At 49.9% G+C, this 12874-nt stretch overlaps 1 protein-coding gene across 1 annotated transcript; it reads left to right on the forward strand.

Annotated features, from left to right (window-relative positions):
* The first annotated feature begins 5013 nt into the window (after positions 1 to 5013).
* On the forward strand, positions 5014 to 12817 carry Capns1 (calpain small subunit 1). The gene is made up of 11 exons (XM_021166644.3): positions 5014 to 5164; positions 6069 to 6292; positions 7258 to 7291; positions 7564 to 7653; positions 7779 to 7836; positions 7930 to 7994; positions 9429 to 9497; positions 9599 to 9677; positions 9829 to 9945; positions 12022 to 12080; positions 12218 to 12817. Exons 2-11 carry the CDS (start codon positions 6084 to 6086, stop codon positions 12242 to 12244), a joined length of 807 nt encoding a protein of 268 aa, XP_021022303.1. The 5' UTR covers positions 5014 to 5164; positions 6069 to 6083; the 3' UTR covers positions 12245 to 12817.
* Positions 12818 to 12874: the final 57 nt, after the last annotated feature.

Raw genomic sequence — 12874 nt, forward strand, 5'->3', positions numbered from 1 at the left:
ACGCCTTTAATCCCAGCACTCCGGAGGCAGAGGCAGGCGGATTTCTGAGTTCGAGGCCAGCCTGGTCTACAGAGTGAGTGCCAGGACAGCCAGGGCTACACAGAGAAACCCTGTCTCGAAAAAACCAAAAAAAAAAAAAAAAAAACAACTTCTGCTAGCTTTTAGATGACGGAATATTATACACAACGTGAAAATGATGTTTTTAAGACTGTGGTAAATTGTTCACGGTGTATACAATGAGCATTTCAGAGTAGATTAGATTTAAAATAAACCCTAGGGGCTGGAGAAGTGGTTCAATAGTTAAGAGCACTGGCTGCTCTTCCAAATGACCCAGGTTCAATTCCCAGCAACCACATGACAGATCACAACTGTTTGTAACTCCAGTTCCAGGGGATCTGACACCCTGGACATACATGCATGCAAAACACCAATACACATAAAACAATTTTAAAAATAATAAAATAAACCCTAAAAACAGAACTCAGAATGATAGCCAAATCAATACAATAGAATTCTACCTCTTTCTTCCACAGCAGCCAAAGCACTTGCGGTGATGCTAAGCCGCTCAGCTTCTACCTATGGCCCTGCTACTCCTAAGGCAGCAGTTTGGCTCCACAACACCCATGTCTAGCCAGTAGGGGGAGGAAGAGGGCAGAGACTCTGGCAAGCTAAGAGGGATGAAGTCAGCCTTGCAGTCTAGTTTATTGTGCGTGAAGGATTGTGAGAGTCTTTGGAAACCTTCCAGAGAAAAGCGGATGAGGAGCAACAGGTGAGCAAGGGTGTGCGTGTGTGTGTGTGTGTGTGTGTGAATACAGCCGCTCTTTCCGAGTTAATATTACATGCAAAACCCGCGCAGAATAAAAATTTGCATTTGGAAGAGACCAGCCAGATGACTCAGTGGTGCCAGGCTGACAAATCAATCGAGTTTAATCTCCAGATCTCAAAAGGAGGTGGGGGAGACCAGGCTGGCCTCCAACTCATACAGATATCTCTCTGCCTCCCAAACGTTGGGATTAAAGAACCAGGTGGAGAGATCTTGTGTTGAACACTCCTTTAATCCCAGCAGTCGGGAGACAGAGGCCAGAGAATCTCTGTGAATTCCAATCCCGCCTGGTCTGTATAGCAAGTTCCCGGCCAGCCAAGGCTACACAATGAGACTTTGTTTCATAAAAGAAAAAAAAAAAGAAGTGATATGTGATGGAGGTTATTAGAAATCCGAGAAGACCCTTTTCCCTCACTGCCAGGAAGCTCTAAAAGAGAGGCCTTGGAATGGAGTTCCGTGTCCCGACACAGCTTGCTGGTAGAGCCTCAAGCTCGCAGAGATCAGCCTGCCTCTGCCTCCTGGGACTAAAGGAGTGCGGTGCGATGCCTAGCCTCCTTGTACTGACTTAGAGTAGCAGGGAGGTGAAAGGACCGATCAGTAAGGACTTTGGCTTGAGTGAAAAACTTTTTTTTTTTTTTTTTTTTTTAAGTGCTAGGCCTTCCCACACACTGCCTTGTGCTCTACCACGGAGCGGCCCTCCCTGGGGAGGGAGTTCTGACTCTTCCGGAATGAGGTGTAACCGGCACAGATGGGATCTGGCCTGAGCCAGGCCTCCTTTGTTTGCAGGTGGTAGGGCCAGAGACAGAGACAGAGGCAGGAAACTTTGGGGACAGCTGGAGGCAGGGAGGAGTTAAGACTGGTAGGGTAGCCGGGCGGTGGTGGCGCACGCCTTTAATCCCAGCACTCGGGAGGCAGAGGCAGGTGGATTTCTGAGTTCGAGGCCAGCCTGGTCTACAGAGTGAGTTCCAGGACAGCCAGGGCTACACAGAGAAACCCTGCCTCAAAAAACCAAAAAAAAAAAAAAAAAAAAAAAAAAAAAAAACCAAAAAAAAAAAAAAAGACTGGTAGGGTAGGGGTGGGGTGAAGGTGAGGTGAGGGAATGGGAGATGGGGGTGAGCAGGGAGGGAGGTAGCATTGAGAGTCTGCAGGAGGAGCCAGTTAGATTTGCTGACAGAGTGGAACAATGGGGCATAGTGGAGGCAGACAGTTGGGCCCAGTGAAGTGTGATTGTAATGCAATGAGAGCATCCATCAGGGAGGCTAAACAGGATTGCCAGGATTCAACACCAGCCTCAGGCACACAGAAAGACCTTGCTTGTCTCAAAGGCAAGCAAGCAATCAAGCAAACAGCAGCAAGTAGCTGGTGAGAAGGCACAGTGGTTAGAGCACTTGCTGCTCCAGCAGAGGATCTAGGTTTGAATCTCAGAACACACATGGTAGACACAGACATACAGGAAGCAAAAGCAAGACAGAGAAGCCATGAGTCCTGGACCTTGTCCAGGTTGAAGATAGGGATTTGGGGGCTGGCGACCTGGAGATGATACGTAAGACACGTGGGACCAGACACACTCCTGTAACCCCAAGAACTTGTAGGGTGGAGGCAGGAAGATCAGTTCAAACCGTTCATTCTCTGTTAAACAGTGAGATTGAGGCTAGCCTGAGCTATATGATACCACCTCACAAAATATACACACACGGGGCACAGAATCACTGAAAAGTACTTCAGGGAGGTACCAGATGGCAGGCACAAGTTGAATGGACAGAGGGACGATACCTAGAGCTCACAGATGCCGGCAACTGGGACTCGGGGAGACAGAATTAGAGGGCAATATGACCACACTGGGTAGTGAGTATGGTGAAAAATGGGTTTTATTTTTATTTTTGTTTGTATGTGTGTTTTGCTTGCATGCATGACTTTGTACATTTGTGCCAGCGCCTTCAGAGCCAGAAGAGGGATCCAGAAGAGGGATCCAGAAGAGGGATCCAGAAGAGGGAGCCAGAAGAGGGATCCAGAAGAGGGAGCCAGATCGCCTAGACCTGGACTTCAGACACTTGGGAGCTGCCTGATGCGGGTGCTCAGGACTGAACCCGGGTCCTCTGGAGCAACAGTCAGGACTCTTAACCCCTGAGCTGTCCCCAAGCAAAAGTCCCATGAATCTTCCTTTGTTTGTTTGAGACAGGGCCTCACCATGTAGCCCAGTCTGTCCTCTGGAACTCACTGTGTAGACCAGGCTGGCCTCAGAGCTCTCCCTGCCTCTGCCCCCTGAGTGCTGGGATCAAAGACAAGTGCCACCACAATAGGCTCCCTTAAATATTTTTAAATCCGGGAGGCAGAGGCAGGTGGATTTCTGAGTTCGAGGCCAGCCTGGTCTACAAAGTGAGTGCCAGGACAGCCAGGGCTACACAGAGAAACCCTGTCTCAAAAAACCAAAAAAAAAAAAAAAAAAAAAAATATATATATATATATATATTTAAATCGTTTTGAGATAAGGCCCTGTGGTATAGCTCGCCTGCCTGAGTCTTCTGGGGCCTGGGCATGTGTCATCACGTTTACTGTTGGTCTGAGGGCATGAAGCTGGCAGCCTCTTCAAGCCTTGGGTGGATGTGAGGACAAAGAGGTCTTCCCAAATGAGAGACGCCTGAGCTCCGGTCCAAAGTGGAGGACACAGACAGTCAAATCCAAACACAGGAGTATTTGTAGGCAGAGGACAGGGCTTATGCCAGGCAAACACAGGAGTATTTGTAGGCAGAGGACAGGGCTTATGCCAGCGAGTTGAGCCTGAGGTCAGACTGCTCAGTGTGGCAGGGAAGGGTGTGGCAGAGAGGGAATCCACATTAGTCATCACCAAATGATTTATCCGCTAAAGCTTAGGCCTGGGTCGCCACCCTCTGTGCTCCCGCCTTTTAGAGTTTCCGGTTTCGATCAGGTTAAATCTTGCTTCACACACACACACACACACACACACACACACAGAGGCTTGAGCAATGATTACCTGGCCTGGTCCCAGCAAGCCCTTAGGTGGCGTTAGTGCAATTACGGTCTTGTCTGCTGAGATCTTATTTGACTGATTATCATATTAAGTTATCGGAGATTCTTTGAACAGGTAAGGCAGACTGGTTGTTTAACCTCAGTTTACTTATACATAGAATGGGGACAATAGCAAATCTATCCCACAGGCTTGCTTCGAGGACACACAACTTAGTAAGTGCAGAGTTCTGAGGGACCGGCAGGTATTTGTCGATGTTGTTTAAGGATGAGCAAGAGTAAACGAGCTAAGGGAACCAGGTGAGCTCAGCTGAGGGAACAACATGGCGACATAGGGACTAACAGAAGAGCTGCCATTTACTATGTATTTATCACTTAATTCTGATAGGGGCTTACCTTAGTGTCCTCTAGGGTCTCATGTAGCCCAAGCTGGTCACAAACTTGATATGTACTAAGAATGGCCGCCTGGCCGGGCGTGGTGGCGCACGCCTTTAATCCCAGCACTCGGGAGGCAGAGGCAGGCGGATCTCTGAGTTCGAGGCCAGCCTGGTCTACAAAGTGAGTTCCAGGACAGCCAGGGCTACACAGAGAAACCCTGTCTCGGAAAAAAAAAAAAAGAATGGCCGCCTGTCCTCACCTCCCAGTGCTGGTTTTACAGGTATGTGTCATCACACCTGGCTATGTTCCCGCCTTACACATGAGGAGGTCATTAGTCAGAGACACCGGGTCACTGTTAGGGATGAGCAATAAAGACTCAAACCGAGGTTTATATAGTTCCTAGGGAGCGGCCAGACAGCCAGACTAGAAGCCAAACAGCGACCTGGGTGAGAGGCACAAACTGATGGTAAACTTAAGATGTAGATTCCTAGCATTTGGGAATCAGACACAGGAGGATTGCTTCAAGTTCGAGGTTAGCTAGGGTTTTAGATCATCATTTAGAGGATGTTTAACAAACCTCTGTCTCAAAGTGCACAATGAATGAATGAATGAATGACAACTGAAGTCCTTTTTTGCAACTATTTACTGCAACGGTGACCGGGTACCCTGTATCTAGTTCCTGGAGGCTCCAGTACCTGGGCGTTAGAATAATTTATTCGTACTCAAAGCTATTAAATCTGGACAGCGTTGAATTTCCAGCCGTGTGTACGGGGACGGATGAGCTAAGCAGAGACGTGCAACCATAACCCTCCCGCGCAGGCGCAGTCTGAAATGGAGGCTCTAGGACCGCTCAGACGGCGGCTGGGTGGCGGCAGGGTCTAACCCAGTGTAGCTGCCTGAGTCACCGGCCCCGCCCTCCCGAACCGGACACAGTAGAGGCCCGGCAGCAGGCGAGCAAGACCGCGGACCGCCGGATCCGTAAGTGAGACGGGGCACTCCAGTCCAGCACCCCTGCACCCCGTAGATCCGGGATCCGCAGTCCTCAGATCTGGCGAGACCCTAAAGTCGTGGCCCTTGGGGATTCCTAGGACCGGTGTTCTCAGATTCGAACCATCGGGCCTGTCAGCCCCTCCAGAACACTCCTTACCATCCCGGATCTGACGACCAAAAAATATAAGCTCAAAGATCAGAGAGATATCCGGAAATTATTTTGGGCGTCTAGAACCACAATCCGAGGTCGTGGTTCCCATTTGCAGTGGGAAGAACTCCGTTATCCAGGATCCTCCGGGCGCACAGCCATAATTTTTGGCCGGAGCCCACAGATCCCGTAGTGACAGTGTGGTCCCTCTGTCGAGAGTACCTGAATGTCTTAATCCACATTAGGAACTTCCTGGTCAGCCCTGGGTCACCCCTACCCTGAGCTTAATTTTGGAAGGCCTGGATCTGAGACATGTCCGGTTTTACACAACTTAGGGTCTCTATACACGAGAATCCCGTTTTCCCGCTGCCTCAAGACAGGGTAAAGCAGGCAGGCGCTGTAGTGGAGGCTGGTCTTGAACTGATCCTCCAGCCTCAGCCTCCCAATTTCTGGGATTACAGTAGAGCGTTACCACGCACGCCCAGCTATACCCCTGTCCTTATGCCTATATTTGCAGTCAAGCCTGGACCAGGGTACTTTCTAGACCCTAGGAGGTTTCACACCTCCTATCACCTGTCCAGACCCCTAGCTTGAGGCTCTGTCCCCATCTCGAGGCCTCAGTTTCGTCCCCAATCTAGTTGCCGGAAATGCTTGCTGCTTTTTTTTTTTTTTTTTTTTTTTTTTTGCGGGAAGGGCTGGGCTCCTGGCAAGGCCACTACCTGACCCACCCCTTTTACTTTACAGGACTCAGCTGCGATCATGTTCTTGGTGAATTCGTTCTTGAAGGGCGGCGGTGGCGGTGGGGGAGGCGGGGGTCTGGGCGGGGGCCTGGGGAATGTGCTCGGAGGCCTGATCAGCGGAGCTGCTGGCGGCGGTGGTGGCGGCGGTGGAGGCATGGGACTGGGAGGAGGTGGCGGAGGCGGTGGAACTGCCATGCGCATCCTGGGCGGAGTCATTAGCGCCATCAGGTAAGGCGGGGCCTGAAGGGGCGGGGTGGGCCAAATAATAAGAGACTCACTTAGAGTCCGACTTGAGAATTCTAATTAGGCTGGGCTGATCCAGACTGGAAAACTGGCCCTAAGGGGATTCTAACGAGGCTGGTGTCCCTTTTTAGTAACAGGCTTAGTAAACCTGCTTCTGTGGGTCAACAAATAGGATGCAGTTTCTTGGGGATAGGGGCGCTTCTGTGTTTGGGGAAGGTACAATTCTATAGGACTGTATCCAGCCTTCACTGGGGGCGCAGCCAGTGGATCTAAGGGGGTGTCCATGGCTTAAGATTTGACCTAGGTGGAGCTTGCTGTTTTAGGAGAGATCAGAGTCCCCAAAGAAGAAATGGTCCAGAGAGGGTTGTGAGGGGTCGGGAGCTGATTGGTTTAGTGGGTAAAAATCCTTTGCTGGGGTTAGAGGAGGTGGCCCGCACCTATATCGTTGGTGATCCAAGCAGTGATCCCTGGGAAGAGTAGGGGCTGATGGGGGGCGGGAGAGGTAGACTTTAGGAAGTTAGATAATCTGCAAAAGGAGCGATGGAGTAAGACTCTGGACAACTGAGCCCAAGGAAGATGAGGCCTAGGAAAGCTGGTGCAGACAGACCCCCTTGTGAAGTGAGTTCTTCAAGGGGCGGGCCCTGCTAAGTTTGTTAAGGTTTTCAAGATTTTGATTGGGGCTAAGATGCTTCTGACATTGTGATTGGTGGGTGTTCCTGGGCAAGGAAAGGATTCTTCCGTGGGGTGGGCCCTTGGGAGGTGGGAGGGGTTGGCCCGATGGAGGGAAAGGAGGGGTCAGACCATTCTCTTGATTGGACCAGGTGAGGATGATGAGGTAGACGAGGGGAGGAGGGACCCCTTAAGGAAGAGGAGGGCTGGAGTTTCAGGGGTTGACTGACCGTTCTGCCGCCCGTTGGAGGCGCTAACTCAGCCCCCTTATCTCCCCTCAGCGAGGCTGCTGCGCAGTACAATCCGGAGCCTCCGGTAAGCAGATCTAGAGACCCTTCCTCCTCAAGCCTGTTGCCCGCATCATCTTCCCCATTACTATGAATAAGACTCCCCTTCCTTCCTTAGGAACCCCCCTGCCATTAATAATGTCCTTTTTGAGGGCCCCTAAGCTAAACCCTGGGTCTCAGCCACGCCTACTTGCTACACTTAATTCAGGTTCCCTGGCCCTCAGACTGCCCAGTCCTCTCTCACTTTTCCATGGGACACTTGTTTCTCCATCTCTGTTCTGAGATCGCTTCTCTCTGCAGCCCCCACGTAGTCATTACTCTAATATTGAGGCCAACGAGAGTGAGGAGGTCCGTCAGTTCAGGAAACTTTTTGTCCAGCTGGCTGGAGACGTAAGTATCCTGCCTGACCCCTTGACTCAGTCACTTGACTGTGACAACCCGGAAGTTCCCATCCCGGTTTATGGTCGCCAGACCCTTTCCATCTCCCTTGAACTGTACTTACCTTCTGCCGTCAGGACATGGAGGTCAGCGCCACAGAACTCATGAATATCCTCAACAAGGTCGTGACCCGACGTGAGTGACCAGGGTCAGAGCGTGGTGAAGGTTTAGAGGCATATGGGCTGGGATGGTCTCTGACCTCTGACCTTCAACCTGTTCCCCCCTCAGACCCGGATCTGAAAACTGATGGTTTTGGCATTGACACTTGTCGGAGCATGGTGGCGGTCATGGATGTATCCTTTTGGGGCCAGCCTGGAGAATGCCTTGGGTGAAGAGGGTCTTCTGGGAGTATGTTGAGGACAGCCAAGGTGAAGCCTTCATACTTGAGGACACAGACTTACCTCCGTGACCATAAATAATATCAGCTGCTACAGCTGGAACTTTACCTAGATTAGTGGATCCAACCTTTACAGATACCTTGCTAGATAAAGACGATGTAATAGGAAAGGGAACAGGCTCAGAGAGACACAGTGGTTTTGTCTCTGGCCAAACCGCCCAGAATTCACCTGACATGAATATCTGATCTTGAAAGCTAGTCTTGGGGCTACTTGAGGCTTGGATAGCAGAAACAGTCGTTTAGAGAATACATTGCAGGATAGGAATTTGGACTTGGGAGTTTTGGTTTGAGAATCTAAGCTTCATTTATTTCTCCATTTACTTTTAAGCAATATTGATTGACTGACTGATTGATCAACTGATTGACTGATTTTTGAGACAGGGTTTCTCTGCCTTGCCCGGCCTGGAATTTACTCTATAGACCTGGCTGGCCTCGAACTCAGAGATCTGCGCACCTCTGCCTCCCAAGTTAGGATTAAAGGAGTGAGCCACCACCATCCGATTACTAGTTATTTCATTGTACAGTATTTTTGGATTCTTGAGATGGGTCTCAAGAGGCCTAGGCTGGCCTTGAAGTCAGTGTGCAGCCAAAGCCAAACTCCTGATCTTCCTCTCAAGTGCTAGAGTTATAAGCATGTGCTACCATGCCCGCTTGGCTTATTTTACTTTTACTCACGTGCATGTGTGTGTGTCTGCATATGCGTGCACGTGTTCTCAGAGGCCTGAGGACGTTGGATCCCCTGGAGATGGAATTCCAGGTGGTTGTGGGCTGCATGTTTTGAATTGTAGGAACCAAACCCAAGTCCTTTGCAAGAAGATTAAGCACTCCTGACTATCTAGCCTTCTAAGCTTATTTTATTTTATTTTTTTAAAGATGTATTTATGATGTATACAGTGTTCTGCCTGCATGTATGCCTGTAGGTCAGTAGAGGCCACCAGATCTCATTATAGATGGTTATGAGCCACCATGTGGTTGCTGGGAATTGAACTTGGGACCTCTGGAAGAGACAGTGCTCTTAACCCCTGAGCCATCTCTCCAGACCCTTATTTTATTTTTTAAAGTAAGCATTAGGGTTAATCCCAGGACTTAGGAGGCAGAGGCAGGTGAATCTCTGAGTTGGAGACCAGCCTGGTCTATAGAGCAAGTTCCAGGAAAGCCAGAGCTGCATAGCGAAACTTTGTCGTGAAAAGACCAAAAGAAAAAAGAAAAAAGAAAAGAAAAGAGAGAGAGAATGGAAGAAAGAAAAGTTAGCATTTTGGCATCCACACACATACATACACACACACACACATTGCATTTTGTCACTTGGTTCTTAACAACCTCTTGTTAGAGCGACACCACAGGCAAGCTGGGCTTTGAGGAGTTCAAATACCTCTGGAACAACATTAAAAAGTGGCAGGTAAGTGGTAGCCGCTGAAACTCTCAGGCTCTGATTCCCCAAGCCATGGGGACCCCATGCTCCATGATGCTTGGTCTGACTGTTGTCTTCTCTATCCTTAGGCTATATACAAACGCTTTGATACTGATCGATCAGGGACCATCGGTAGCCATGAACTCCCAGGGGCCTTTGAGGCAGCAGGTGCGCTGGCAGGGCGATGATGGGCAGGGAATGGGGTGAGCAAAGTCACACCGTCACTGTACTGGGGATTGAGAAGGCCTGTGTGCTGTGGCCCTGAGACCAAACCATTTTTTGTTTGTTTTGTTTGTTTTGTTTTGTTTTGTTTTCCCAGGATTCCACCTGAATGAGCATCTCTACAGCATGATCATCCGGCGCTACGCAGATGAGAGCGGGAACATGGATTTCGATAACTTCATCAGCTGCTTGGTCAGGCTGGATGCCATGTTCCGTGAGTGTCACTCTAGATCTCTGAGAGGGTGGGGATTTGCTAACCTTCATTGGCCAAGGGCTCCTCAAGGTCTGACCTTAATGTGAACAATGCTGGGCTCCCCAGGCAGGGACAGCTGAGACTTGTATGGCTGAGATTCTTGTATGGCCATGTGGATACTGGGAATTGAACCCCAGGATCCTCTGTAAGAGCAGTAGGTGCTCTTAACCTCTGAGCCATCTCTCCAGCTCCATCTTGCCTGGTTTCTTGAGACAAGTTTTCATGTAGTTCAGGTTGATTTGAGACTTGATTTGTGGCTGAGAGTGACCTTGAACTTTTGACTCTGAGGTGAGAGCTTTTAGGATTGATGTAAGACTACCTCCAAAATGGGAACTATTGTCCTCCTGCTAGGGTGGAACCCAACACTCGGGAAAGCCAAGCACTTGCTCCTAGCTGCTACTCAACCAGGAAGATGGAAAGTCAGAATTTGATTCTGTGACTGCCTGAGAACTTAATTGAGCAATGAGAAAATACAGGAGTGATGGTCAGTGGTGTGCTGTGCAGTGCTGTGGATACCAAGTTCAGGGGCAGCGCTCGGATAATCGTGGGCATTGTAGAGCCAAGATGGCAGTTTCTAGGCAAGGAAGGGGCAGAGTCAGCCATGGTTTACAAAGCTCCTTTGATCTGGCAGCCACGGGAAGAGTGAAAACAGACGTTAGGTGTGGTGGTGCACACCTGTGACCCCAGCACTTAGAAAAGCTGAGGCCACAGGATGATCGGTTGTTCAAGGTCATCATTGACGATATCTCAGACCAAGATTAGTTCATTAGTTACTTAGTTAAAAGGGCGTGGTGGCGCATCACTGGGCGTGGTGGCGCATGCCTTTAATCCCAGCACTTGGGAGGCAGAGGCAGGTGGATTTCTGAGTTCGAGGCCAGCCTGGTCTACAAAGTGAGTTCCAGGACAGCCTGAGAAACCCTGTCTTGAAAAACAAAAAAACAAAACAAAACAAAACAAAACAAAACAAAACAAAAAGGGCTAGCATCTAGCTTAGTTGGGAGAGGGCTTGCCTCACATACGTGAAGCCCTGGGTTTGTGACCAGGCACTCTTTAACCTGAATACGACAGACCTGTAATCCAGAAAAGCAGGAGATAGAGGCAGGAGGATAACAAGTTTAAGGAGAAAGGTCCTCTCACCTGTGGTAGCCAGGGCACCAGTGGCACCAAGGACACCGTATGTGGCCACCTGAAGGTGGTGACTCAGCCTTGGTACAGGAAGGAACAGATGTTGTGTGGGCAACGCTGGCTTGGTTTGGTTGTGGACAGAAGTCATGGATTCAAGTTCCAGGGCAGGAGTGGGGACCACGCTAGACGCTAAGGCCAAGATTGGCAAGTTACCCCCTTTTAGGGGCCTGCTTTGGGTTACAGCTGGGAGGTTGTAGCATAGGCGTCAGGAAGGATGGGCCTGGGTTCCAGTCTGTTTTCTGTCCTGCCTTGTCGTGTGGTCTGCAACATCATCACTTTGCGTGTTTACTTATTGAGACGTCAGGGATTGAACCCCATGTCTCAAGAATCATGGGTATATACTCTCTTACCGTGTTATAATACTGAATTCTGTGCCTCATTTAAAAATGCCACATGCTCACAGGATTAGACATTTTATTGATTTAGCTTCCTCCTCTTCCTCCTCCTCTTCCTCCTCCTCCTAATATTATTAATAGAGTCTCATGTAACCTGACTAGCCTTGAACTCCCACATGTACCTGAGGGTAATAGTGAACTCAAGATCTTCCTACCATAACTCACCTAGTGCTGGGATTACAAGTGTGTATCACCACCACGTGCCTTCCAAGTTTTGTGGAGCAAGCGCTAACTTCCATCAACAACAACATCAGCATGCTATAGCCAGTCAGGGTGGCCATGCCTTTGATCCCAGCACTCTGGAGGCAGAAGCAGGGAGCTCTCCATAATTTTGAGGTCAACCAAAGGGTATTTAATGAGACCCTATCTAAAAACAAAGCAGAATAAAACAACAACAAGAGGGAAATAACTATATTATCGTTCTAGAAGCATCCAAGCCCTTCCTTTCTCCCTGCAGGCGCTTTCAAATCTCTTGACAAAAATGGCACCGGACAGATCCAAGTGAACATCCAGGAGGTGAGCCGGCTTCTCTTGGGGGTGGTGCTCAGCTGTGAGGTCCAGCCCCTACCATCCTGTTTGCCCAGCAGGCCTTGGGTGACGAGTCTGGTTCTCCAGGGTTCCTTTGCTCATCTGTGCTTTCTCTCCTCTTCCAGTGGCTGCAGCTGACCATGTATTCCTGAATGGGAGTGGCAGACCTGCCCCCTCACAGCTCACTATGGAGCCACCTTGAACCCTGATCCTGACTGCAGCCGCATTTTCATGGTCATGTCCTGCTACCCAGAGACCTTTCATCTCCCTGTTTTGGTACCCAGCTTCCCAGTCAGCAGCCAGAGCTCAACCTGCCACACCTTGCCTCACCCTGAGTTACTCCTGGCTCTGAGACAAGCTAGCTTGCTCTACTGAAGGGTCACCCCACCCCAGCACACCCAATCCACGCCCTCCGTTACCTTCATCCTGTCTGTGTGCCAAGCCTAGCACTCCTGCTGCTTCCATGTCCCAAGGGCCCTGTCTTAGTTCTGGGAGGATCACGCCTGTCCCTACACACCCTGTTACACACTCACATAGTTACCTCCCAGGCAGCCAAATGAACTCCAGGCCATGGCAGGTCCACACACCCTAGTGCCTACGCCTGCTCTGTGCTCCCCCTGCACAGCTGTCAGGCCCAGGAGAAAATAAACTCTCTCCACTTGCTGCTTCCTTCGGACTCTGAGTGCTGAGTCCAGGCAGGAGGGAACATGAGCTCTGTACAGTAACTTGGTTATTTTCTTTAATGTGTATGTGTAGAACGTGTGTATGTGTGTGCCACCCTC

This window comes from Mus caroli, unplaced genomic scaffold (genome assembly GCF_978045245.1).
Source record: "Mus caroli unplaced genomic scaffold, Mus_caroli_1 scaffold_8, whole genome shotgun sequence".
NCBI classification, from domain to species: domain Eukaryota; kingdom Metazoa; phylum Chordata; class Mammalia; order Rodentia; family Muridae; genus Mus; species Mus caroli.

Excerpts from the sequence above, each read along its gene's own strand:
- Capns1 (XM_021166644.3), top strand. The coding sequence starts at position 6,084 with ATGTTCTTGGTGAATTCGTTCTTGAAGGGCGGCGGTGGCGGTGGGGGA. Across the intron at positions 7,292-7,563 it reads AGTACAATCCGGAGCCTCCG|CCCCCACGTAGTCATTACTC; the intron begins GTAAGCAGATCT and ends TTCTCTCTGCAG. Across the intron at positions 9,678-9,828 it reads AGGGGCCTTTGAGGCAGCAG|GATTCCACCTGAATGAGCAT; the intron begins GTGCGCTGGCAG and ends TTGTTTTCCCAG.